General features: G+C 46.6%; 1 protein-coding gene across 2 annotated transcripts in view; it reads left to right on the top strand.

The window, feature by feature from the left end:
• Positions 1 to 15,458, top strand: part of LOC140125915 (serine protease FAM111A-like) — a 30,330-nt gene extending 14,872 nt beyond the window's left edge. Inside the window, exons 4-9 of one of the 2 annotated variants that reach the window (XM_072144822.1) lie at positions 1,061 to 1,111; positions 1,668 to 1,751; positions 2,169 to 2,240; positions 4,631 to 4,732; positions 12,040 to 12,105; positions 12,405 to 15,458. In XM_072144822.1, the coding sequence (XP_072000923.1) occupies positions 1,061 to 1,111; positions 1,668 to 1,751; positions 2,169 to 2,240; positions 4,631 to 4,732; positions 12,040 to 12,105; positions 12,405 to 14,495 (2,466 nt within the window). In that variant the 3' untranslated portion in view covers positions 14,496 to 15,458. Of the gene's footprint in view, positions 1 to 1,060; positions 1,112 to 1,667; positions 1,752 to 2,165; positions 2,241 to 4,630; positions 4,733 to 12,039; positions 12,106 to 12,404 lie in introns of both variants that reach the window. The other variant, XM_072144821.1, reaches the window with a different exon arrangement.
• Positions 15,459 to 24,966: the final 9,508 nt, after the last annotated feature.

Raw genomic sequence — 24,966 nt, 5'->3', positions numbered from 1 at the left:
TATGCGCTGGGCTCAAGAGCGCCGGTGGGTGCGACACTCTCTCTGACCACTCCCCACCGGGACCTGACCTGGGGAAAACAAGTCTGCCATCCAACATACCCCCTCTTGTTGGATCCGATCGCGGAGGGCCGCCAACAGAGGATCACCCATCCTGACCAGGCCTCAGAACTCCAGGCAACCGCACAGGTACCGCTCACCACGGCTATCAATGCATGACAGCTACAAGGCGTGGGCAAAGAAGAAGTAGGGGAGGCTGTAGGCAGCTATATACTACAAGGAAATGGGTGGAGTATAGAGTAGTAGGTGGGCCCACACAAACTGTCCCCCTTTTAAAGTGAACTGTACCCCTAATGGCCTGGTTTAACCCCTTGTAAACCCCACCCCCAGTCCATGCATACCCTCCTTATTAAAGTCGGGGGCACACTTCAGGGCTACAATTATGTTTGTAATTAGAGTTTCATTATAATTTGAAGCATTTTGCTTATGCTTCTGCAACACGCCTGCCGATGCAAGGGTTAAATCAGGTGTTGCGAAAGTAAACCCTTTCCATGCCCTCCTAGAGCCTAATCAACTTGCCGAGGGTCTCAAGTGCTGGATAATGGTACTGCACCTGATAATACTCTGCTTGTGAAGGAATATGTAATAATGTTAATGTGAGAGAACACCAGGGCCAAGCAGGCCTCCACCATCTGGAGTCTGTGATAGCGTGCTGCAGAGGCAGCCAACTATTTCCACCAGCCGGAGACTACCTTGCCGGCTGAGAGTACTCCTGTGGAACGAGATCCAACAAGCCATCTCCATTCAGCTGATGTTTGCTGCTGTTGTGGCCATTGCCCAGTCTATAATAAAGGACTGTGTAATGTTTTACCATCATTGCCTCTGTGGGATCCCTGTGCCAGGCTGTACACCACCAAGGGCGCCCCACCCTCCATCACCAGGGATCCCTCTCTACACATCGGGGTTGCCCCAGGGAGAAACGGTCAGACCGGCTGTTTGATGCTTCAGTCTCCAGTCTCACAGTGTTTTTAGTTTAATAATGATATTTCTTGTCTTTCCATAGGAGAGCCGAACATGTAACTTATCCACAAACACTCCAGAACCTACACAAAAGGTAAAATCATCCATGTTATAAGATATTTACTCATATTTACATACATGTGCACGTAGCCTGGGGGCATCATTGTCCTGTGCTTCAGAACTAGTATAGTGAGTGGTGTGTCCAATTCACTGATAGACACAGCCAGGGGTGCACCAGCCATGAGGTGAGCTGAGCCTCTTGCCTCAGACAGCACCAGCTGCAGCAAGATCGGGGGCAGCATCAGGGGAGAAGTTATCTGCGACAAAGCAGGACCAGCTACCTGAAAATAATATCTGCACATCCGAGTTCAGCATGAGCGTGAGACACTGCATGAAGAACTCACTTACAACAAGGACCTGATATATTACTACTGGTGGGGTGGAGGCAGCAGAGAGTTTGGGTTCAGCCCTGGACACGGCCTTGCACGGTCTGATCTGCGGCGTACAGGCTGCACTCCCATTGTAACTTCCATATTTTCATCTTACCTATGATTACTGTACATTCAGCTGTCACTGCACAAGTCTGCTGCCTGGAGACGTAGACACAGATACTTACACATCACTTACATCTTTATGTGATTTACCTGCAGGAGGTCAGACAACTAGGAGCTAAAAAACCCAATGAATGGTTCAAAAAAATCCAAGAACAGAGTAAGAAAATGGCAAATATAAAGGTAAAGTGGTTGTAATACACATAAAGGTATACGTTACTACTGGAGGAGGGGCATAGCATTCACATTCACTTATCAGGGTCCCCTTCAGGTTTCAGTAGGTCTCTGGGCTACGGAACCTCAGTGGGCCCCTTTGCAGTGTCATGGTTCTTTTCTATACAGCCCCCCATGGATTAATTATATATATAGCCCCCTCACACCTCACTAGTCGCTGCCAGGCTGCTGGGGACTGAGATCTGGCTGTGTGGCCCCCCACCAGAAGCTCAGCTCTGGGCCCCCTGCACTTGCCTGAATATGCCTGGTGCTGGTGCCGGCCCTGCTGCTGAGGATTACACACACATACACATACAGAAGAGCAGTGCAAGCTTTGATTATATCGGTCTAATCATATTTTTACTTGTCATTTTACACAATGAGAAGGAGAAGAGCACTCCCGGGAGGAAAAAGCCGGAGACCGGACCACGAGGAGCAAGATCTAAGTCGGCAGGAAAGGTAAAACAAGTTATATGAACGTTTAGAAAAACCATCAGTCAACATCATGTCACAACAAGGACAGAGATAAGAGACCAACCTACAGCCTAAGGCCCATTTATATGTTACAAAGTGCCACAAGGTCTCTGTGAGACTCCCAGGTCTTTCCTTCTCACTGATCGACAGTAGTATGAGCCACATAGGACCTATAAAAATACAAAAAATTCTAATAGTAAAGCGCCACTATTCACAATCACGGCCCCGTATACGGCTAGGAAAATACACATTTCTACACAATTTCTCTTTTTAAAAGGTTTCAGAACATAAAAAAACAATATAAATTTGGTATCTCTGTGATTGTACTGACCCAAAAAATAAAGGGGAGGAGTCTATTTGGACACAACTTTGAAAGGCGTAAAAATGAAGCCACTGAGGAAATTGCACAATTAGATTGTTTTGCATTTCTGTTCTGCGCTTCTTTATCGATATTTTTATCTATTTTTACTTTGTTTTTTCCTGTCATGTGTCTTTAATTTGATAGGATACTTTTATTACATTACTTTTTTTTTTTCTTTATAAAATTTACAGATAAATAACTACAAATGTGGAAAAATAAACATTTTTCTGGTTAAAGTTTTTTTTTAAATAAGTAGTAAAACAAAATAAACTTTTACCAAAATGTTTTATAAATATGTGCAGCGTCACCCCATCGCCCTTTCCCCAAGTTCAGCTACAAATGCAGAGGGTGTGTAACCTTCTGAAAGCTAATTCTATTATTCTGCCTTCAGCTGACCGGCCTATATCTGCCAAACCCCAGCACCTAGAAATACAATCCTGCTGTCATATTAAAACTGAAGCCATTTAATTCATTGTCAAGATTGTGTTTGGATGTTTCACAGAACTGTTAAAGTTACAGTTGAACAACTCAGCAATAGAAAGGTATCGAAAAAAATCTAAAGTTGTTACTGCAAATTTAAGAATTGTGTTTCTAGGTGACAGGGTTCCGGAGATATTTCCATTTGAAGTTGGTCAACGTCATGACGTTTATAAACGTTCTTTCTCCACAGGGAAGTGCAAATTGGACGTATATAGCCGCATGATGTGAAGGGGTTAATCAGTTTTTAATTGTACTGAATTTGGAATTTTTTCCAACTTCCAAGCACACGGCACAGGATATTAACCTATTACCGACACGTGACAAAGTACTATGTGTCAGCTGTGGGTGAATGAAGAGGGTTGACCCTCTCCATAGCCAGTAAGTCTTTACTGCATATTGCAGCAAACACTTACCGGTAACACCAGCGATCGGTGCTAGCACCGATGGTGGGTGGTAACCCGCCAGTTGTCAGCGGCAAAGTTACCGGCAGCTTCAAAATGTCCGGAGGTGGCGATTGGTTGCCATGACAGCCTCGGGTTTTCCGAAGACCCGAGGCTTTCTCGTTTTAACCAATTCATTACAATGTGCGATTTGCAGTAAAGGTATGGCAGTATATGGTAGGATCAATCAGACAACCTAGAGTTAAAATACCCTAGGGGTCTGAAGAATAGTAAAAAAAAAAATATATTAAAAAAAATTTAAAATACAAATCATCCCCAAAATCATAAACACATTAGGTATCAAAATATGATAATGGTTTTTCACGTACGAAAATAGGAAAAGAGTAACCAAAGTCGAAAATGCCACTTTTTTGCCATTTTGAAAAATATTAAAAATTCATTGTAACGTGTTCAAAAGGCCGTCCTAAAAATAGAAGCATTGAAAACATCATCAAATGTCTCAAAAAATGACCCCACCCACAGCTCCGTGCACCGAAGTATGAAAAAGTTATTAACGGCAGAAGATGGCAAAATAAAAAAAAAAAACATTTTGTACAGGAGGTTTTAATTCTGGTAAATGTATGAAAACATTATAAAACCTATACAAATTCGTTATCTCCGTGATCGTACCGACCCAAAGAATAAAGTAGACATGACATTTTGGTTGCAGAGTGAAAGCCGTAAAATCCAAGCCCACCAGAAAAATGTGCAAATGCGTTTTTTCACCAATTTCACTTTGGAATTTTTTTCCCGCTTCCCAGTACACAATGCAGAATACTCAGTACCATCACTATGACGTGCAATTTGTTATGCAGAAAAAAAGCACTCGCACAGCTCTGTACATGGAAAAATAAAAAAAGTTTTTTGAAGGTGGGAAGTAAAAAATGAAAACGCAAAAACGAAAAAAAGGGCATTGGCTGGAATAGCGTGTACTGCTCTTATGCAGAAACTACATAATTCCGTAAAAAAACGTCCGGGAACATTGCAACCTACCCCTAAACACGCAGCATTTCCTGAATCAATCAATATTTCATGAACTGATATCAATAAAACTTTTCCTCACAATTAGTAATTCCTTTTTTTCTTTTTGCTAGGGTCAATCAGACCTGGAGAAAAATCTTCTTCATGACCAACACAATACAAGTGTTGTGGAAGAGACGTCCAAAAGAGGAGAATCAACAGAATACACGAAAGAGGTAGCGGAATGTTACTGAATAACATGAAATGAATCTATAATCTCAAGTAAAATGAAAAAAATACAACTAGACCCAAATTACAGATCCACATTACTGTCAGGGTTGGGGTAGTGGACCCACTGAAACACCATGAGCGATAATGTAATCCAACACCTGGGAGCGGAGTCTAAATGGTACCCGGTTTTCACCAGAGCCGAGTCGCTGTCAAGCGTAAGGTCAGGACAGGCAGCACAGGATCGGAGTCAGGGATGTAGCGGAAGGTCAAGACAGGCGGCAAAGAATTAAAGTCAGGAATGTAGCAGGAGGTCACAACGGGTAATACACAGACAGTCAGGGAACGCTTTCTCATTGCCATAAGGGCACAAAGATCCGACAGAGGTCACAGGATGAGGCTGGCTATTTAACAGATCAGTGGATGGCGAGCGCCAATTAGCGATGCACTGGCCCTTTAAATTTTACAGAGCCGACACGCGCACAACCTAGGAGGCAGGGATGGGCGCGCCAAGCTTTTGGGAGACGCCACTGGAGCACGGAGGGGTAAATGAGACATGAGAACAAAAAATGCAGACATATGCTATATGTCTGGTATGGCTTTGACAATATTCATTTAAAGGGAACCTGTCACCAGGAGACACATTTTAGCACTCCCCCAGTCCCCACAGGGCATAGTACATGCACTGCCAAAGTGTTTTTGTGTTAAAAATAGGTTTTACAGAAAAAAAGATCTGTTATATTGTACCTTTCATTAGCATCTGCTGTGTGACTAGGTAGTTGCCTTTTGGGAGGGTCTGGAAAGAAGCAGTCCCCCCCACCCACCCTTGGGGAACAGCTACTACATGTGACCTTTTCAAATATATGAAAACACCCATCACTGGGCTTAGCGACGCCCCCTGCTCCTCTACAGCCAATCTTGAGTGTGGGGGGTAACTGCTCCTTTCCAGACCCTCCTTTTTGGCAGGGAGTGCTAAAAATGGGTCTCCTGGTGACAGGTTCCCTTTAAGTAGTGCTGGTCCCGTGCTCTTTTTTTACATGGATGGGTAAATGAGACTGCAGCAAGTACAGAGAGGCACACCGAGTCACACAGGTGTGACTCGAGACATGGGTCACAGGGGCACCTCTGACAGTAAACCCCCCCCCCCCAGACCTTCTCGACCTGAAGGAACCTCTCAAGAACACCACAATGTTGTCTTCTGGCTCCCAAGACCTCTCCTCTGGCCCAAACCCCTTCCAGAAAAAAGAACCACTTCCCTCTGACCCACTTCAGATCTAGGACCTCTTTTACCACATAGACATTGGTGGAATCTGCCGGTGGTACTTGCCGGGAGAAGCAGTTCAGGGTGACAGGTTTCAGAAGGGAGATGTGGAAGGAGTTCAGGATGCGGATGGTGGGAGGAAGACGAAGCTTATAGGCCACTGGGTTGATGCGCTTCAGCATCTCAAATGGACCCATTAAATGAGGACCAAGCTTGGAGAAAGCTTCTTTAGCCGCCAGTGGCCACAGTTTGGCCGCGTTCTTCTTGGTCAGCGCCACAATGGGTGACACGAAGTTGGAAAAATGAGGTATGAACTGCTGGTAGTAATTAGCGAAGCCCAGGAATCTCTGGAAAGCACAAAGTCCTACAGGGCGAGGCCAATGAAGTACCGCAGATAACTTGGTGGGATCCATCTGTAGAACCTTGTCAGAGACTATATACTCGAGGAATGGAAGAGTCTTTTGGTGGAACTGACACTTCTCGAGCTAGGCATATAGGCGATTGGCCCTGAGAACTTGTCGTACTTGGATCTGATGGGATTCAAGGTCTCTAGAGAACACCAGGATATCGTCCAAGTAGACTATGACACGGGTATACGGCAAGTCTCTGAAAATGTCATTATGAACTCTTGAAACACGGCAGGTGCATTTCAGGTGGTTTTCCATTCTTCGCCTTTACGGATGCGGATGAGGTTATATGCCCCCCACAAGTCCAATTTGGTGGAAACATTGGCACCACGTAGATGGACGAAGAGTTCTGTGATCAGAGGTAGTGGGTAGCGGTTCTTCACCGAAACTTTATTAAGACCGCGATAGTCAGTGCACAGAGTAGTGATCCATCCTACTTGGCCACGAAGAAGAATCCATCACCGGCAGAAGAGCACTTCTGCAGATTCTCTTTCACATGGGCCAACATAGCCGCAGTTTCACGCACAGACAGAGGATACACCCAACCCTGTGGCGGCAACAAGTAGATAGGGCAATCGCAGGGCCGGCGTAGTGGCAGAGTTTCTGTTTGCTTCTCTGAGAAAACATCTAAAAAGTCCATATATGGAGCGGGGAGACCCACCAGAGGCTTGGAGGACAACGTAGAAGCCGTAGTGGTGACAGCATGAGGTACCACCAAACAACGTGACTGGCATTCCGGTAGCCAGCAAAGAACCTCTCCGGTGTGCCAGTTGAGCACGGGTGAATGGCGCTGCAACCATGGAAGGCCTAGAAGGACGGAAAACGTTGACCAGGGTAGCACATAAAACAACAATCTCTCCTGTTGCCCGATTAGCAGACACAGGGGATCTGCCCACTAATGGATGAGAGTCTTGAGTCGGACCATGGGAAGACTATGCCGGGAGACCAGAACAGCATCCATGAAATTTCCTGCAGAGCCAGAATCCAGTAAGGCAGAAACTTGAAACTGGCTACCTGTCCCAGAACAAAGGAGGACAGGTATGTTCAAGTGTGGAGAAGCTTTGCTCTTACCGGATGTTGATTCGAGTGGCCAGGTAGGTCTCGTGCAGACAGAGCGTCTTTAATTCGACAGGCCAAACCTTTTTTAAAGGTGGCGACCAGGGCCGCTTCGTTCCAGGAGAGCTCGGAGGTAAGAGTGCGGAATTGAACCGGGTAGTCACCAACAGAAGAGTCCTCAAGGCGCAAGTTCAGCGGGACGGTTTCTGTAGATGACGCCCGAGCTGGTTCCTCAAAGACGGACCAGAATTCAGCTAGGAGTGCAGTGAGATTAGCCGTGACTGGGTCGTTCCTGTCCCAGAGGGGAGTGGCCCAGGCCAGGGCTTTCCCGGAGAGAAGACTGATCACAAATGCCACCTTAGACTGTTCTGTGGCAAACTGTGTAGGCATTAATTCAATGTGCAGAGAACACTGTGTGATGAAGCCTCTGCACAACTTGGAATCTCCGTCATATTTGGAGAGCATGGATAATCGCAGTCTGGGTTCTGCAGTAGGTAGTGTGGCAGGAGGTGCCACAGGAACTGGATGCTGTTGGGTAGACAACAATTGCTACATTATGGTAATGAGCTGACGATCCGGAAGGGGTCACAGGAAGAGGCTGGCTATTTAACAGGTCAAAGGCTGGTGAGAGTCAATTAGCGGCGCACTGGCTCTTTAAAGTTTACATAGCTGGCGCATGCGCATCCTAGGAGGAGAAATGGGTCGCAGGGGCACCCGTGACACAGTCTCCAAGAGGATCAAAAGGAAATGGACAGCATGGGAGGTAAATATGGGTGTCACAGCAAATGGGCTGAAGAGGCTGAATACATTATGTGATATTTCAGTTTTTCTTGTTTAATAAATTAGCAAAAATATCTACATTTCATATGCGCAGAGTGTACATTAATGTACAAAAAAATGAACTTTTTTGATGTTACCAATTGTCTGCAATAAATTGTCTCCAATTGCCTGTTTGTGGAATGCCTGCCCCTACCCTAATTACCTCTTGCAGTGCTATCTGTTTTGATTATAGTGTATAAGCGGGTCTACCCCAGGGACATTTGTCTGCTATCTGATCCTTTTGCTGACATACCCACTGCCTGATGATGATGATGAGACCATGTCGGCATTTAGACATGGTCAAGATAATCTCCTGCAGTTCAAACGGAGCATCAGTATGGGGAAGAAAGGTGATTTGTGGCCTTTGAACGTGGCATGGTTGTTGGTGCCAGAAGGGCTGGTCTGAGTATTTCAGAAACTGCTGATCTACTGGGATTTTCATGCACAAACATCTCTAGGGTTTACAGAGAATGGTCCGAAAAAGAAAAAACATCCAGTGAGCGGCAGTTCTGTGGGCGGAAATGTCTTGTTGATGCCAGAGGTCAGAGGAGAATGGGCAGACTGGTTCGAGCTGATAGAAAGGCAACAGCGACTCAAATCGCCACCCGTTACAACCAAGGTAGGCAGAAGAGCATCTCTGAATGCACAGTACGTCCAACTTTGAGGCAGATGGGCTACAGCAGCAGAAGACCACACCGGGTGCCACTCCTTTCAGCTAAGAACAGGAAACTGAGGCTACAATTTGCACAAGCTCATCGAAATTGGACAGTAGAAGATTGGAAAAACGTTGCCTGGTCTGATGAGTCTCGATTTCTGCAGCGACATTCGGATGGTAGGGTCAGAATTTGGCATCAACAACATGAAAGAATGGATCCATCCTGCCTTGTATCAATGGTTCAGGCTGGTGGTGGTGGTGTCATGGTGTGGGGAATATTTTCTTGGCACTCTTTGGGCCCCTTGGTACAACGCCACAGCCTACCTGAGTATTGTTGCTGACCATGTCCATCCCTTTATGAGCACAATGTACCCTGTAACATCTGATGGCTACTTTCAGCAGGATAATGCGCCATGTCATAAAGCTGGAATCATCTCAGACTGGTTTCTTGAACATGACAATGAGGTCACTGGACTCAAATGACCTCCACAGTCACCAGATCTCAATCCAATAGAGCATCTTTGGGATGTGGTGGAACGGGAGATTCGCATCATGGATGTGCAGCCGACAAATCTGCGGCAACTGTGTGATGCCATCATGTCAATATGGACCAAAATCTCTGAGGAGCTTCCAGCACCTTGTTGTATCTATGCCACGAAGAATTGAGGCAGTTCTGAAGACAAAAGGGGGTCCAACCCGTTACTAGCATGGTGTACCTAATAAAGTGGCCGGTGAGTGTATATTACCTTAGTCACTAGTTACATGCTCTGAAGTACCAACTAAACCAGAGCTGCCTGGTGAGACTGAACACCTCACTAGGAGGTCTTTAGCATGGGAACTTGTCCCTTGTGGGTGGGAGCACATGGTTAGAGGAGTCAGAAGATGGAGTCAGTCAGATAGACTCAGGTCTGCTGGTCAGTCTGCTGTAAGAGGTCAGATAAGTGAAAAGAGAGTCTTTCTATCCAGGAAGCAGAGGTGTCTCAGACCACAGCCAGACAACTTGCCCAGTCAGGAGACTAGGCCCAGAGCAGAGGTCCACCATCAGGACTCTGTTCCATCCCTACCAGCCCAGCCTGAAGCTATTTACCAGGTTGCATGCACACCTTCCTGAGGACCAGAACTCCAACTAGCTACCTCCATCCAGCTGAAGTTTTGCTGCTGTTAAGGCTGTTGTCTGTTCCAATAAGAACTGTAAATTATTCATCAACGTGCCTCTGAGTGGGCCAAGGATCAGGCTGTAAACAATCAAGGGCTCTCCCATCCTCCATCCATCCAACCACACCGTGATATCCCCAGGGAGAAATCTACCCTCTGATCGCCTTCCTCCATATTTCTTTCACACACCTCCTGTTGGAGACCTGCACTAGGACTCACCTCCAACCCCTCAGGTATTCCTGGCCCTGGCTTCTTCCGGCCAACAGAAAAAGGCTAGGCCCCGGTGTGGGATGCTGCATCTGGATTACCACAGAGATGATACATTCATCATAAATACAGAATTTATCCTTTTAGGTATTAGTATCATAGTATCATAGTATAGTATATAAGGCTGGAAGGAGACGCAAGTCCATCAAGTCCAACCTTCAAGAATTAAATAAATGTTTTATCCCCATAACCCGTGATATTTTTTCTCTCCAGAAAGTCATATTGAGTTGTATAGATGATGTATAGAAAGCTTCTGCATCAACCAAGGTGGAACGACACACTAATGCAATGTGCCAGTCCGGGCCTATCAGGGTTTGGGGAGCTATAGCCCAGTAATGGAGAGGCCTAGTGATCTGAATGACATTAGTATATAATAAACCTATAAAACCATAAATGGCCATGAAGTGGTGGTAGAATTCTACCTTGTACATTCAAATAGGGAAAGGACCCTGGATCACGTGATTAGTTTCTACTCCCTAACACAACAGGGGTTGCCCAAAAAAATTAGTACGAAACCCCCCCCTTCCTCCCACACACACAATTCATATGCCAGCCACTGCCCTTTCTCCTCCCCAAAAAAATAATATGCCAGCCACTTTGTCACTCCTTTTTTAAATAATTACGGTTGGGTACACACATACTTTGCCATCTACACTGGATTTTTGGGACTTAGTGGTTCTCCTCCTGAGGGGCATTCCTCCACCTCAGGAGTTTTTTGTTTCAGTGCCAGCAATCTTCTTCCCAATGTCCATGACAGTGGCAGTATCCACACTCCAGTTTTCTGTGATTCTTGTACCATGTACCTGGGAGTTTGCTGGATAGTGGATCTGCTGGTTGGCACCAGTTTCCTTTTGTCGCATGATGTGATTAAATGTGTACATTGTCTGGGTACCATTTTCTCCTCTGCTCCAACACCTAACTGGCCAAAGTATCTTTTCCCTCTGAGACTGAATGAGTGACAGCGGCTGATTCAACAGCAGGTACAGATTCCTGGTCTTCTTGGACCTCTGATTGGAGCCTTTCTCCTAACACCTCATCTGAATAGCCATTTCTTTACATTCCGGAAAGGAGATCTTCGGCTACTTAAAGGGGTGTTCTCATTTTAGCAAATTAATGCTATTGTTTGCATGATAAAAAAATGATACATCTTTCCAATATACTTTCTGTATCAATTCCTCATGGTTTTCTAGATCTCTATATGTATATATCCCTGAAATCTAAACTGATGGGTCAAACTCACAGTTCTTTATTCCGTTCCAGAAAACAACAGCAATAGTACAAATAATAGTGCAAAACCTAGTAGCAGGCAGGACTGGCTGTCCCTAGGTCCAAGATAACTTCCTCATACTTGAGGCTGTAGCTCCTGGGCCTCTCCCCTTCACGGCAGCTCTGCTATGATGGTCTGCAGGCTGTGCCCTGGATAGGGGCTAAATCTCAGTCTCTCAACAGAAGCTACACCTCTCCTTTCCATCTCCACCTTTGCATATTTTGTTCTGGTACCCACAGGGTATGTGCCCAGAATAGGGTCCATTTTCAACAAATATGGGGCTGTTCTGGTCTGTCCACTGGTAATAAGACCACCCCAGAGCATTCCTTAACCCTCGCCATGTCTCACTGTTGGCAGGGTGTTCCATCCTACTTCACGTTCTATATTTTAAGTGCTGTGATTTTTTTTTCTACTCTCTTATATGGCAGGATCAACAATCAAACCCAAGGAAAAAAACTTCAAATAAAGGAAAATCAGCAGATTTAAAAGAAAAGGTAATGTTATTAACTATTATTAACTATTGTGCACCAAAGGCCAATGTGACAGGACAATGAAGTAAATAAAGCTTCATTACAGCTGATTATTACACCCTGGGACTATAGTAACATCCAGAGACTTCACCATAGGTCACAGGGGGCAGAGGGGTCCGTCTGTAAGTCGGGTGTCCTTAATTAGGGGACCGCATGTATACACATTTTCATTTAAACAAAAGCACACATCACACCTAATATAAAAATAACAAATAATTTTTTTATGTTGTTTATTTATCAGAAATCCATATTTCTTGTTTCAGGAAGGGAACACTGAACTTGTAAGGATGGAAACTAAGGCATCAATCTCTGTATCTTACAAATGGAAAAACCAAGGAGAAAATTGCGGTATCACAGAATTAAGCACGACAATCATTGATTTTGCAAAACAAAATGTCCCTAAAGTAAATTCTCCACCATCCAAAAAGTCAGGTTACCTATTAGTCTGTGGCCGGGAGCTCAGAGCAATACTCAACCCTTGGGTGCCCTGTGGAGCCCTGGATCCAAAGGAGATCCTGGAGTTTCAACTCAGGAGGATGAAGAGACAGTCCGACCCCTCAGATGAAGCATGTGCTGATAAGATTGTGGCCCCAGAGATGTATAAATATCCAACATTTCATGATGGTTTATTTCTCAAAGTGAAATGTCAAGGAAAAACCAAGGGGGGTAAAGAGAAGAAGATAATACCCATGATGCAGCACTACACAGATAATAACCCCATGGCTGTCTTTGGTTTCCTGAGTGAGACAATAACTCAGGCTCTTCACAATGATAAAAGGTTTACAATCCCCGGTCCATTCAGTCTGGAGGATTCAGATGGCAAGAAATATAACAGCGATGTATTACTCTCCATGCTTCCCGATGACACATTCACCATTGTTGTGCACAAATCTAATCAACCCAAGAAGAGATCACCGAATGAAACCACTGCAAGGAAAGATGAGGCGAGTGGCCCGTCCCCAGATCATGGTCCATCACATGCCCAATCGGAGCCGCCATGTGCGGACACTCCTGAGCAACCTGTATTTGCCTCTTCACGTCTCAGCTTTAGGTTTTCATGCGATTATAAAAAAATTGCCAAAACCATTGGTCAAGAAAGACTGGAGGCTCAGCTCGTAAATGATTACCAAAAGGATGTCCTGTACAAGGATCCAATGATGGCGTCAACCCATCGACTACTGACTCAACACTTAGACAATGTAGCCTTACTCAGGTACAACATTGACAATGACAGGAGCGAAACCGGGACCCTCTTCCTTCTCACTGAGACTCTTGCTCTCACCTGTTACCATGTAGTAAAATTACTCATTAAGTCTGGTGCCGTTAGTAATGTTGAAGTTATATTCAACTATGAAAGCAATGAGAAAACAGTCCATGGCAAATACCTAGGAGAGGAATGGTCTAACGAGAATCTAGATGTTGCTTTTGTACGTATTGAAATATCCCCAACTCCTCCAGGCTTGATAAACTATATCGCTCCTCCACCAGAAGATGGCGCTGTCAGTATCATTGGTCACCCCGGTGGAGAACACAAAAAGATCGATTCTCACTGCTCAGTGATTGCTTTCTCACAGCGAGCTGAATCCATTGCCAACACCATATTCTCCGACCGGTCATACATTCACGTACTGACCAAATACAGCTTTATGTGTATGAATGACCCAACATTGATGACCTATGATTCCTGTCTATATGAAGGAGCTTCTGGGTCCCCAGTTTTTAACAGTCATGGAGAGCTTGTAGCCATGCACACAGGGGGATTTCTTGCAAATACAACTTTGAAAAAAAAAAGTATAATAGAATATGGAAGAAGCACCGTGGACATCATCATCCATGGGGCCATCCACTTAGAAGAGCTACGAGTCCGATTTAGAAAACTTGTTAATGAAAAAGAAAATCTGCGTAGATACCTGAAGCCTGGGGGGCACCCGGTAAAGATGCAGCCAGTGATCAGACGTCTTCATAAGCTGTGGGGAAATAGTGATAGCCAAGTGGAGGAGATTCCCGGTGACAGCCAAGTGGAGGAGGTTCCCGGTGACAGCCAAGTGGAGGAGGTTCCCGGTGACAGCCAAGTGGAGGAGGTTCCCGGTGACAGCCAAGTGGAGGAGGTTCCCGGTGACAGCCAAGTGGAGGAGGTTCCCGGTGACAGCCAAGTGGAGGAGGTTTCCGGTGACAGCCAAGTGGAGGAGGTTCCCAGTGACAGCCAAGTGGAGGAGGTTCCCAGTGACAGCCAAGTGGAGGAGATTCCCGGTGACAGCCAAGTGGAGGAGGTTTCCGGTGACAGACAAGTGGAGGAGATTCCCGGTGACAGCCAAGTGGAGGAGCTAACTGATTCGCCAATGGATACCGCATGAGAAAAGTTTACATACATTGTGTAACTTGGTGCTGCTTACAGTTACCTTAGCAGCAGACTTTCCAAACTAGTCTTATCTGCTGATCATTCATTGTTGTACAAGTTTAAAGAAAACACTCCTGGGAGAAAACCGTCTCTCTATCACTCATTACTCTTATAATGTGTGCTCACTTCTCTGGCTGGTGTATAGTCTCCTTTCACCTGATGCCAATTTGATTGTTCGACTTCTCTTTGTTCTCCTATCAATCCGGTGGATACCTCAGCATGGCCTCAGATGAGTAGCTAGAGCAATTACCAGCTTTGCCTGCTCGGGGGTAATGTCCCTTATCTTCCTCCTGTCTTCTTCTAATATCACCCCATGCAGCCGATGAAAAGTGGTTGAATCTACTCGCGAGACAGATTGCAACTTTAATGGTTCATCTTTTTTCTCTGGAGACAGGTCACTGCCAGAAGTGGATATTTTTGCTGTGATAAAACTGAGTGTTATTAGTTAAATGTTTATATCTGAGGCAAAATTTCTTCCCCATGTAACGCTAGATGGATAAATCAGGACACAGATATCTGGAGGCTACAATAAAGTTATCATCTCAACGGTCCCAAACCTAGAACTTCCTAACCTAAGCTTCACACGACATCATCGCATACTCCCAGGTTCCACATTTCTTGCGTTAAGAACTTGGTCTTTAACTTCAGAATAATTGTAGTTAATTTATCTGTTTCCTAGCTTTCTCTTTCCACAAATCTTGATGTACAATTTACATACCGGATAATCTGTACGAGTTGTTAAAATTTTGTATTACAACTCAAATCCACTTCAAATTGTGTAATCTGCAATACCACACACAGCCCGAGGACAGCCATGGTTGTATATTTACACTGTATTGGTGGTGGACACTTGTTATAATCAAGGTGAACGTTGATTCCTGATTGTGTTTCTCATTTTCTACAATAAATCTTTGTCTTTCTTTACCCTCCTGGTGAGTTTTGTGTCTTCTATGCCTCCAGGGAACGTGCAGCAGCAAAAACCACGGAACCAAACACTACAGCGAAAAGTACTAAATCTTTCGACTCTGATCTGGGCAGCAGACAGCTCATGGCGCTCAAAGTTGAAGGTTATCCCCACTATATTCATTTCATAGGTAACACCCCCGATCGGTGCTATCTCGTCAGTGCTTCAAAAATGGGCGCCGCCATCGTGCCGAAGATAATCGCTCCCCATGACATCATCGGGGAGCTGCGATCCGTTGCTATGACCTCCTCGGGTCTTCCGAAGACTCGAGGCTGTCTCGTTTTAACCCCATCATTACAATGGGCTAATTGCACATTGTAATATATCAGGATGAAAATCCCCATATACTGCCATAATGTAATATAGCAGTATATGATAGGATTGATCAGACAACCTAGGGTTAAAGTACCCTAGGGGGAATGAAAAATAGTAAAATTAAAAAAAGTTAACAAAATATATATAGAATAAAAAAAACTAAAAATTACCCCCTTTCCCTAGAAGTCATAAAAATCATAAATAAGTTAGGTATTGCTGCGTCCGAAAATGCCCAATCAAAATATAATAACAGTTTTTGAAAAGAAATGGTAGCAATGAAAAGGCCATCAAAAGTCACAAAGAATGACACCACCCACAGCTCCGGGCACCAAAGTATGAAAACGTTATTAGCGCCAAAAGATGGAAAAATAAAAAATTTACAGGAAGTTTTAATTTTTGTAAATGTGTGAAAACATTATAAAACCTATACACATTTGTTATCCCAGTGATCGCACCAACCCAAAGAACAAAGCAGATCTGTCATTTGGGACGCAAAGTGAAAGCCTTAAAATCTAAGCCCACAAGAAGCACACATGCGTTTTCCCACCAATTTCACTGTATTTGGAATTGTTTTCCTGCTTGCCAGTACACGACATGGAATAATAAATACCGTCACTATGAAGTGCAATTTGTTACGCAGAAAACAAGCCCTCGCACAGCTCTGTACATGTGAAAATAAAAAAGTTTTTGAAGGTGGGGAGTGAAAAATGTCAATGAAAAATCAAAAAAGGGCCACGTTAAGGGGTTAAATGAGGTTGGGCGCCCTGATTCTGTAAATGACACCAGCATTACTTTTGGAGATCTGGTGATGACACCTTACTTAGTATATGCTGCTCAAACTAGTGGTCACTCAATATTGTACTAAAGAAGTTTTAAAAAAATTTGCATCACATTTTGTCGCTATAGACGAGAGATCAGGTCGCTGAATCCTCGTTTCTGTGATCTCTTGCGATGAGGTGTTCCTGGACATTCACGCTGGATACTACAGCAGTAATCAGAACCTTACTACATTGTAGAACCAGCAGAGCCATATTCATAATAACAAGGTCCTCATTGCATCCACATAAACTAGAGCTGATAGAGAGAAATGGAAGGTATTTTCGGAATCGGTGGCCCAAAAATATCCAATCAGGAGCAAAACACTTCGTTCGTTAAGTAACAACATCTCTTTTGCAGTGTGAAGAGGTAAAACATAAGTTGCTACTTACCGAACACAAATGCTTTGGTCAAAATGTATATTATTACAGAGATGTGTTTTACCCGATGTGCTGGCATGTGAATGTGTCTACCTGCTGACTCGCGCTTCTTCTGATCAGCTGTGGGAGTTTTTGGACGCTGGAAGAATTAGAAAACTGACCCATGGTCTGTGAGATTTGTTCGTGTGCCGAAGACAGTAAAAGACAATATCCCAAGCAACACAAAGAAGTTGTGTATAGCTGTGCGGCAGGACCTTACCTGTGCTTCTCACCTGGTTCTCATGGTTTTAGTGCTTGGTCTGACAAATCCACCCCTCCATGAAGCTTCAGGAGTCCAGAATTGCACCAGGTTTGGGGGTTTTACTTGTACAGAGATGCTGTGACATGCTGTGGTTGTGACATAAAGCCCCTCTGATACTTTGTTAGAGAGACACAGGTCAGGCAGGTGACTAGGGCGATGGCAGCTCCTATACAGCAGTATATACAATATTCCTCCAAGGTGTGAGGGGTCCATTAATTACATATATCCTAAACGTCTTGGCTGATTCCCTCTCCTACATTATACAGTTATAATAGGAGGTATATTATTATTATTTTACTCATCACTGATCTGTATTATAGTTATAATCTGAGGTTAATCACCATCTTCCTCATCACTGACTCCAGATCACCACCGTATTACTCCTCAGTGATCCACTCTATATATTAAACAGAATATAAGCCGAGGATCCTGATGTTACCACAAAAAACTGGGAAAAACTATTGACTCAAGTATAAGCCTAGGGTGGGAAATGCTTTGGTCACAGCTTCCACCCAATAAATAGCTATTCAGCCACCTGCCCCAGTATATAGCCAGCCAGCCCCTGCCCCCCAAGTATATAGCCAGCAGCCCCCTGTCCCAGTATATAGCCAGCCAGCCTCCTGCCCCCAGTATATAGCCAGCCTCCTGCCCCCAGTATATAGCCAGCCAGCCTCCTGCCCCCAGTATATATCTAGCCAGTCTCCTAGTATATGGACAGTGGCCCCCTGTTCACAGAATATAGCCAGTCAGCTCATGCCCCCAGTATAAATTTAGACAGCCTCCTGCCCCCAGTATATAGCCAGCCTCCTAGTATGTAACCAGCAGCCCCTGTTCCCCAGTATATAGCTAGCCAGCTCCATGCCCCCCAGCATATAGCCAGACAGCCCCTTGTCCCCCAGCATATAGCCAGCCTCCTGCTCCCCAGTATATAGCCAGCCCCCCAATAGACAGGCAGCCCCTTGCCCCAGTATATAGATAGCCAGCCACCTGCCCCAGTATATAGCCAGCCAGCCACCTGCCCCAGTATATAGCCAGCCAGCCCCCTACCCCAGTATATAGTCAGCCAGCCGCCTGCCTCCAGTATATGGCTATCCCTTTGTCCCCAGTACATAGGTAGCCAGCCTCCTAGTATATACCCAGCAACCCCCTGTTCCCAAAATATAGTCAGCCAGCCCCTTGCCCCCAGTATATAGCTAGCCAGCCTCCTAGTATATAGCCAGCAGAACCCTGTCCCCAGTATATATAGCCCAAAAGTTGCCCCCAGTATATAGCCAGCAGCCCCCTGTCCCAGTATATAGCCAGCCAGCCTCCTGCCCCCAGTATATAGCCAGCCTCCTAGTATGTAACCAGCAGCCCCTGTTCCCCAGTATATAGCTAGCCAGCTCCATGCCCCCCAGCATATAGCCAGACAGCCCCCTGTCCCCCAGCATATAGCCAGCCTCCTGCTCCCCAGTATATAGCCAGCCCCCCAATAGACAGGCAGCCCCTTGCCCCAGTATATAGATAGCCAGCCACCTGCCCCAGTATATAGCCAGCCAGCCACCTGCCCCGGTATATAGCCAGCCAGCCCCCTACCCCAGTATATAGTCAGCCAGCCGCCTGCCTCCAGTATATGGCTATCCCTTTGTCCCCAGTACATAGGCAGCCAGCCTCCCCGTATATACCCAGCAACCCCCTGTTCCCAAAATATAGTCAGCCAGCCCCTTGCCCCCAGTATATAGCTAGCCAGCCTCCTAGTATATAGCCAGCAGAACCCTGTCCCCAGTATATATAGCCCAAAAGTTGCCCCCAGTATATAGCCAGCAGCCCCCTGTCCCAGTATATAGCCAGCCAGCCTCCTGCCCCCAGTATATAGCCAGCCAGCCTCCTGCCCCCAGTATATAGCCAGCCAGCCTCCTGCCCCCAGTATATAGCCAGCCAGCCACCTGCCCCAGTATATAGCCAGCCAGCCACCTGCCCCAGTATATAGCCAGCCAGCCACCTGCCCCAGTATATAGCCAGCCACCTGCCCCAGTATATAGCCAGCCAGCCCCCTACCCCAGTATATAGTCAGCCAGCCGCCTGCCTCCAGTATATGGCTATCCCTTTGTCCCCAGTACATAGGTAGCCAGCCTCCCCGTATATACCCAGCAACCCCCTGGTCCCAAAATATAGTCAGCCAGCCCCTTGCCCCCAGTATATAGCTAGCCAGCCTCCTAGTATATAGCCAGCAGAACCCTGTCCCCAGTATATATAGCCCAAAAGTTGCCCCCAGTATATAGCCAGCAGCCCCCTGTCCCAGTATATAGCCAGCAGCCCCCTGTCCCAGTATATAGCCAGCCAGCCTCCTGCCCCCAGTATATAGCCAGCCAGCCTCCTGCCCCCAGTATATAGCCAGCCAGCCTCCTGACCCCAGTATATATCTAGCCAGCCTCCTGCCCCCAGTATATATCTAGCCAGCCTCCTGCCCCCAGTATATATCTAGCCAGCCTCCTGACCCCAGTATATATCTAGCCAGCCTCCTGACCCCAGTATATATCTAGCCAGTCTCCTAGTATATGGACAGCGGCCCCCTGTTCACAGAATATAGCCAGTCAGCTCATGCTCCCAGTATAAATTTAGACAGCCTCCTGCCCCCAGTATATAGCCAGCCTCCTAGTATGTAACCAGCAGCCCCTGTTCCCCAGTATATAGCTAGCCAGCTCCATGCCCCCCAGCATATAGCCAGGCAGCCCCCTGTCCCCCAGCCTATAGCCAGCCAGCCTCCTGCTCCCCAGTATATAGCCAGCCCCCCAATAGACAGGCAGCCCCTTGCCCCAGTATATAGATAGCCAGCCACCTTCCCCAGTATATAGTCAGCCACCTGCCCCAGTATATAGCCAGCCAGCCCCCTACCCCAGTATATAGCCAGCCAGCCCCCTACTCCAGTATATAGTCAGCCAGCTGCCTGCCTCCAGTATATGGCTATCCCTTTGCCCCCAGTACATAGGTAGCCAGCCTCCTAGTATATACCCGGCAACCCCCTGTTCCCAAAATAGTCAGCCAGCCCCTTGCCCCCAGTATATAGCTAGCCAGCCTCCTAGTATATAGCCAGCAGAACCCTGTCCCCAGTATATATAGCCCAAAAGTTGCCCCCAGTATATAGCTATTCAGCTCATGCCCCCTATACCAGCCCCTGCCTCAGTATCTAGCTAGCCAGCTTGCTGTTATATAGCCAGAAGCCCCCTACTACCAGTATATAGCCAGAAGCCCCCTGCACCAGTATGCGGGCCAGCCAGGCCCCCTGCACCAGTATGCGGCCAGCCAGGCCCCCGCCCCCCAGTATGCGGCCGGCCAGCCAGGCCCCCGCCCCCCAGTATGCGGCCGGCCAGCCAGGCCCCCGCCCCCCAGTATGCGGCCGGCCAGCCAGGCCTCCGCCCCCCAGTATGCGGCCGGCCAGCCAGGCCCCCGCCTCCCAGTATGCGGCCGGTCAGCCAGGCCCCCGCCCCCCAGTATGCGGCCGGTCAGCCAGGCCCCCGCCCCCCAGTATGCGGCCGGCCAGCCAGGCCCCCGCCCCCCAGTATGCGGCCGGCCAGCCAGGCCCCCGCCCCCCAGTATGCGGCCGGCCAGCCAGGCCCCCGCCCCCCCAGTATGCGGCCAGCCAGGCCCCCGCCCCCCCAGTATGCGGCCAGCCAGGCCCCCGCCCCCCGTATGCGGCCAGACAGACAGACTGTGTACTTGGCGCATTCATCTTTACTTCCATTACACCAAGTGGTCCTGTCCCGTCCCCCCCCCCCCCATAGCCTGGTGCTGCCCCCCATGTGTCACTGCTGGGATTATATTTGGTAGGTCCAAAAAGTCCAATCTTCATCTCATCAGAGCAGAGAATATTATTTTTCATAGTCCGGGATCCTTCATATGTTTTGCACACTGTATGCGGCTTTCATATTTCTTGTACTGAGAGGCTTCCAGACTCTGCCATAAAGCGCCTACTGCTGGAGGCTGCAGTGATAGGTGACTCCTATCTCCCTACTGCATCTCTGGAGCTCAGCCACAGTGATCTTGGGGTCTTCTTTACCTTTCTCACCAAGGCTCTTCTCCCAAGATTTGCTTTGTTTGGCTGGATGGTCAGGTCCAGTAAGATCTGAGGTTGTCCCAAACTTCTTTCATGTAAGGATTATGTAAGCCACTGTGCTCTTAGGAACCTTGAGTGCTGGAGAAATTCTTTTGTAACCTTGGCCAGATCTGTGCCTTGCAAAAATTCTGTCTCTCTGAGCTCCTAGGGCAGTTCCTTAGACCTCATGATTCTCACTTGCTCTGATCTGTGAATTCTTGTATAGACAGGTGTGCGCCTTTCCTAATCAAGTCCAATCAGTTTAACTAAACAACAATGAAGGAAAAGAACCATCTCAAGGAGGATCAAAAGGAAATGGACATAGTGTGAGTTAAATATAAGTGTGCTGTCTCTTGGACTGTTTTTACACCTGCATTTTTGTATGTTTACCATGCGTTTTGCTGGTTTTACTCCATTTCACAGCTGCCTACACTTCTAGAAATTAATATAAACAGGTTCAAACCAGCCAAACGCATGGCACACATACAAAAACACATGCGTTTTCAGTCCGTTTAAAAACTTATCAAGAACACACCATGTGACAGCACCCTAAGTGTCAAAGAAACACTATGAATGCTTATGACCATGTGATATTTTAGCTTTTCTTGTTTAATCCCTTCCCGACGCACGCCGTTCTAGTACGGCACGCACCGGGTCCCGGTGCATGGAGAGGGCTTGCGGGCCGAGCCCTCTCCATAGCCGGGAAGTCTTTGGGCTAGCACCGATCGCGGGTGTTCTCCCGACGACCGCAGCCGGCAACGCTGCCAACGGCTCCAAAAAGATGGCGGCGCATCTTGCCGCGGATCGTCGATCCCCGTCACGTCATCGGGGAGCGGCAATCAGTTGCCATGACAGCTTCGGGTCTCACGCAAACCCGAAGCTGTCTCGTTTTAACCAATTCATTACAATGTGCTAACTGCAGTATATGGTAGGATCGATCAGACAACCTAGGGATAAAAGTACCCTAGGAAGTCTGAAAAATAGAAAAGTAAAAATAAAAAAAGTTAAAAAAAAAAAATTATAATAAAAAACCCTAAAAATTCTAATCAACCCCCTTTCCCTAGAACTCATATAAATAAACAGTAAAAATCATAAACACTTTAGGTATCGCCGCGTCCAAAAATGCCCGATCTCTCAAAATATAATAACGGCTTTTCATTGCGCTTAACTCCGTAACGGAAAATAGCGGCCAAACTCGAAAATGCCATTTTGAAAAATATAAAAAAAATTAATAAAAAGTGATCAAAAGGTTGCACAGTCCTAAAAATTATAGCAATGAAAATACCATCAAAAGTCGCAAAAAATCACACCACCCACAGCTCCGTACACCAAAGTATGAAAAAGTTATTGTCGCCAGAATATAAAATTTAAAAAAAAAAAAATTTGTACAGGAGGTTTTCATTTTTTTTAAATGTATGAAAACATTATAAAACCTATACAAATTTGGTATCCATGTAATCGTAGCAACCCAAAGAATAAAGTAGACATGTCATGGGGGCGTACAGTGAAAGCTGTAAAATCAAAGCCCACAAGAAAACATCGCAAATGTGTTTTTTCACCTATTTCACTGCATTTGGAATTTTTTCCCGCTTCCCAGTACACGGCAGGGAATATTAAATACTGTCACTTTGAATTGCAATTTGTTACGCAGAAAATAAACCGTCACAGAGCTCTTTATGTGGAAAAATAAATAAGTTATAGATTTTTTGAAGGTGGTGAGTGAAAAATGGAAGTGAAAAAACTAAAAAGGGCCAAGTCGTTAAGGGGTTAATAAAGCATTTATGTAAAATAGAATTAGCAAAAATATTTAGATTTCTGTTTTTTAATATATAAAGATGGAGGCAGAGGGCACATTAATGAGCAAAAAAAAGAACTTTTTTGATCTTCTCAATCGGTTGCAGTGAAACATTCAAAGGGGTGTAAATACTTTCCATACCCACTGTATATTCTGAGGTAAATTACTGTATTACTCACTAATTTGTCCTATAGATTATACAGTTATATTCTGAGATAAGTAATTACAATCTCGTATCATCAATCCTCTGTATTACTCAGTTATAGGTACATTACTCTATTACTCCTGGCTGATCCCTTCTCAGTATCCAGTATACATTTATAATGTGAGGTAATCCGCTATATTACTCCTCACTGATCTGATTTATATATCATACAATTATTATCTGAGGTAATTCACTTTATCACTTATGAATGACCCCCTTCCTCTATACTACACAGGTATATACGGTACCTCAGATTATAAGTCGACCTGAATATAAGCTGAGGTACCTGATTTTACCACAAAAATACTGGGAAAACCTATTGACTCGACTATAAGCCTAGGGTGGGAAATGCATTGGTCACAGTCAGTATATAGCTAGTCAGCACCCTTACCCCTAACATATTGCCATCCAACCCGGCCCCCAGTATATAGCCAGTGTTAGGATTAGTGGATCCTCTGGACCACCGCGGGAGATGGAACTAGCCAACACCCGGAACCGGAGCCTAGCAGCACCTGGTATTCACCAGAGCCCGCCGCAAAGCGGGTTGGACTTGCTGCGGCAGGATACCACTAGGTCGTTCCCAGGTGTGACCAGCCCACGGTGGCAGCCGAGGTCGAGGTACCTTAGCGGAAGACAGTCTCGTGGTCAGGTTCAGGCACAGGGTGAGGGCAGGCGGCAGAGATGCAACGTCAGGTCCAAGTCCGGGGTCAGCAACAGGAGATCCAGGCAGGTGGGAACGGGAACACATGCACACAGCAACACGGAGGAACTCAGGAAACACGGCAACACAGGACTCAGGAGCGGGAACACACAGGAATACACAGGAACACAGGAAAACGCAGGAACACAGGAATACTCGCTTGGAAGCTTTCTCTAAGGCTATGAGGCACAAAGATCCGGCAGGGAATGATGGGAGACAAAGGGTTAAATACAAGACAGGAAATGACCAGCGGCAATCACCTGCGCGCTGGCCCTTTAAATCCTGAGACAGTGCCGCGCGCGCGCCCTAGGGAGCGGGGCCGTGCGCGAGACCTAGTCCGGACGGGAGCGGGAGCCAGGAGGGGTAAGTGCAGAGGAGCGGGACCGGGGCAGCGGAGAGAGGCACGGGTGCACCCGCGATCCGCAATATGGATCGCGGAGGTGCCCGTGACAGGGGCACGGGTGCACCCGCGATCCGTGGTATGGATCGCGGGGGTGCCCGTGACAGCCCCTGCCCTCAGTATATAGCCAGCCAGCCCCCAGTATATAGCCAGCCAGCCCCCGCCCCCAGTATATAGCCAGCCAGCCCCCGCCCCCAGTATATAGCCAGCCAGCCCCCGCCCCCAGTATATAGCCAGCCAGCCCCCAGTATATAGCCAGCCAGCCCCCAGTATATAGCCAGCCAGCCTCCTGCCCCCAGTATATAGCCAGCCAGCCTCCTGCCCCCAGTATATAGCCAGCCAGCCTCCTGCCCCCAGTATATAGCCAGCCAGCCCCCTGCCCCCAGTATATAGCCAGCCAGCCCCCTACCCCAGTATATAGCCAGCCAGCCGCCTGCCTCCAGTATATGGCTATCCCTTTGTCCCCAGTACATAGGTAG

Source organism: Engystomops pustulosus, chromosome 4 (genome assembly GCF_040894005.1).
Source record: "Engystomops pustulosus chromosome 4, aEngPut4.maternal, whole genome shotgun sequence".
NCBI lineage: Eukaryota > Metazoa > Chordata > Amphibia > Anura > Leptodactylidae > Engystomops > Engystomops pustulosus.
This window is presented reverse-complemented; position numbering and strand designations above follow the sequence as displayed.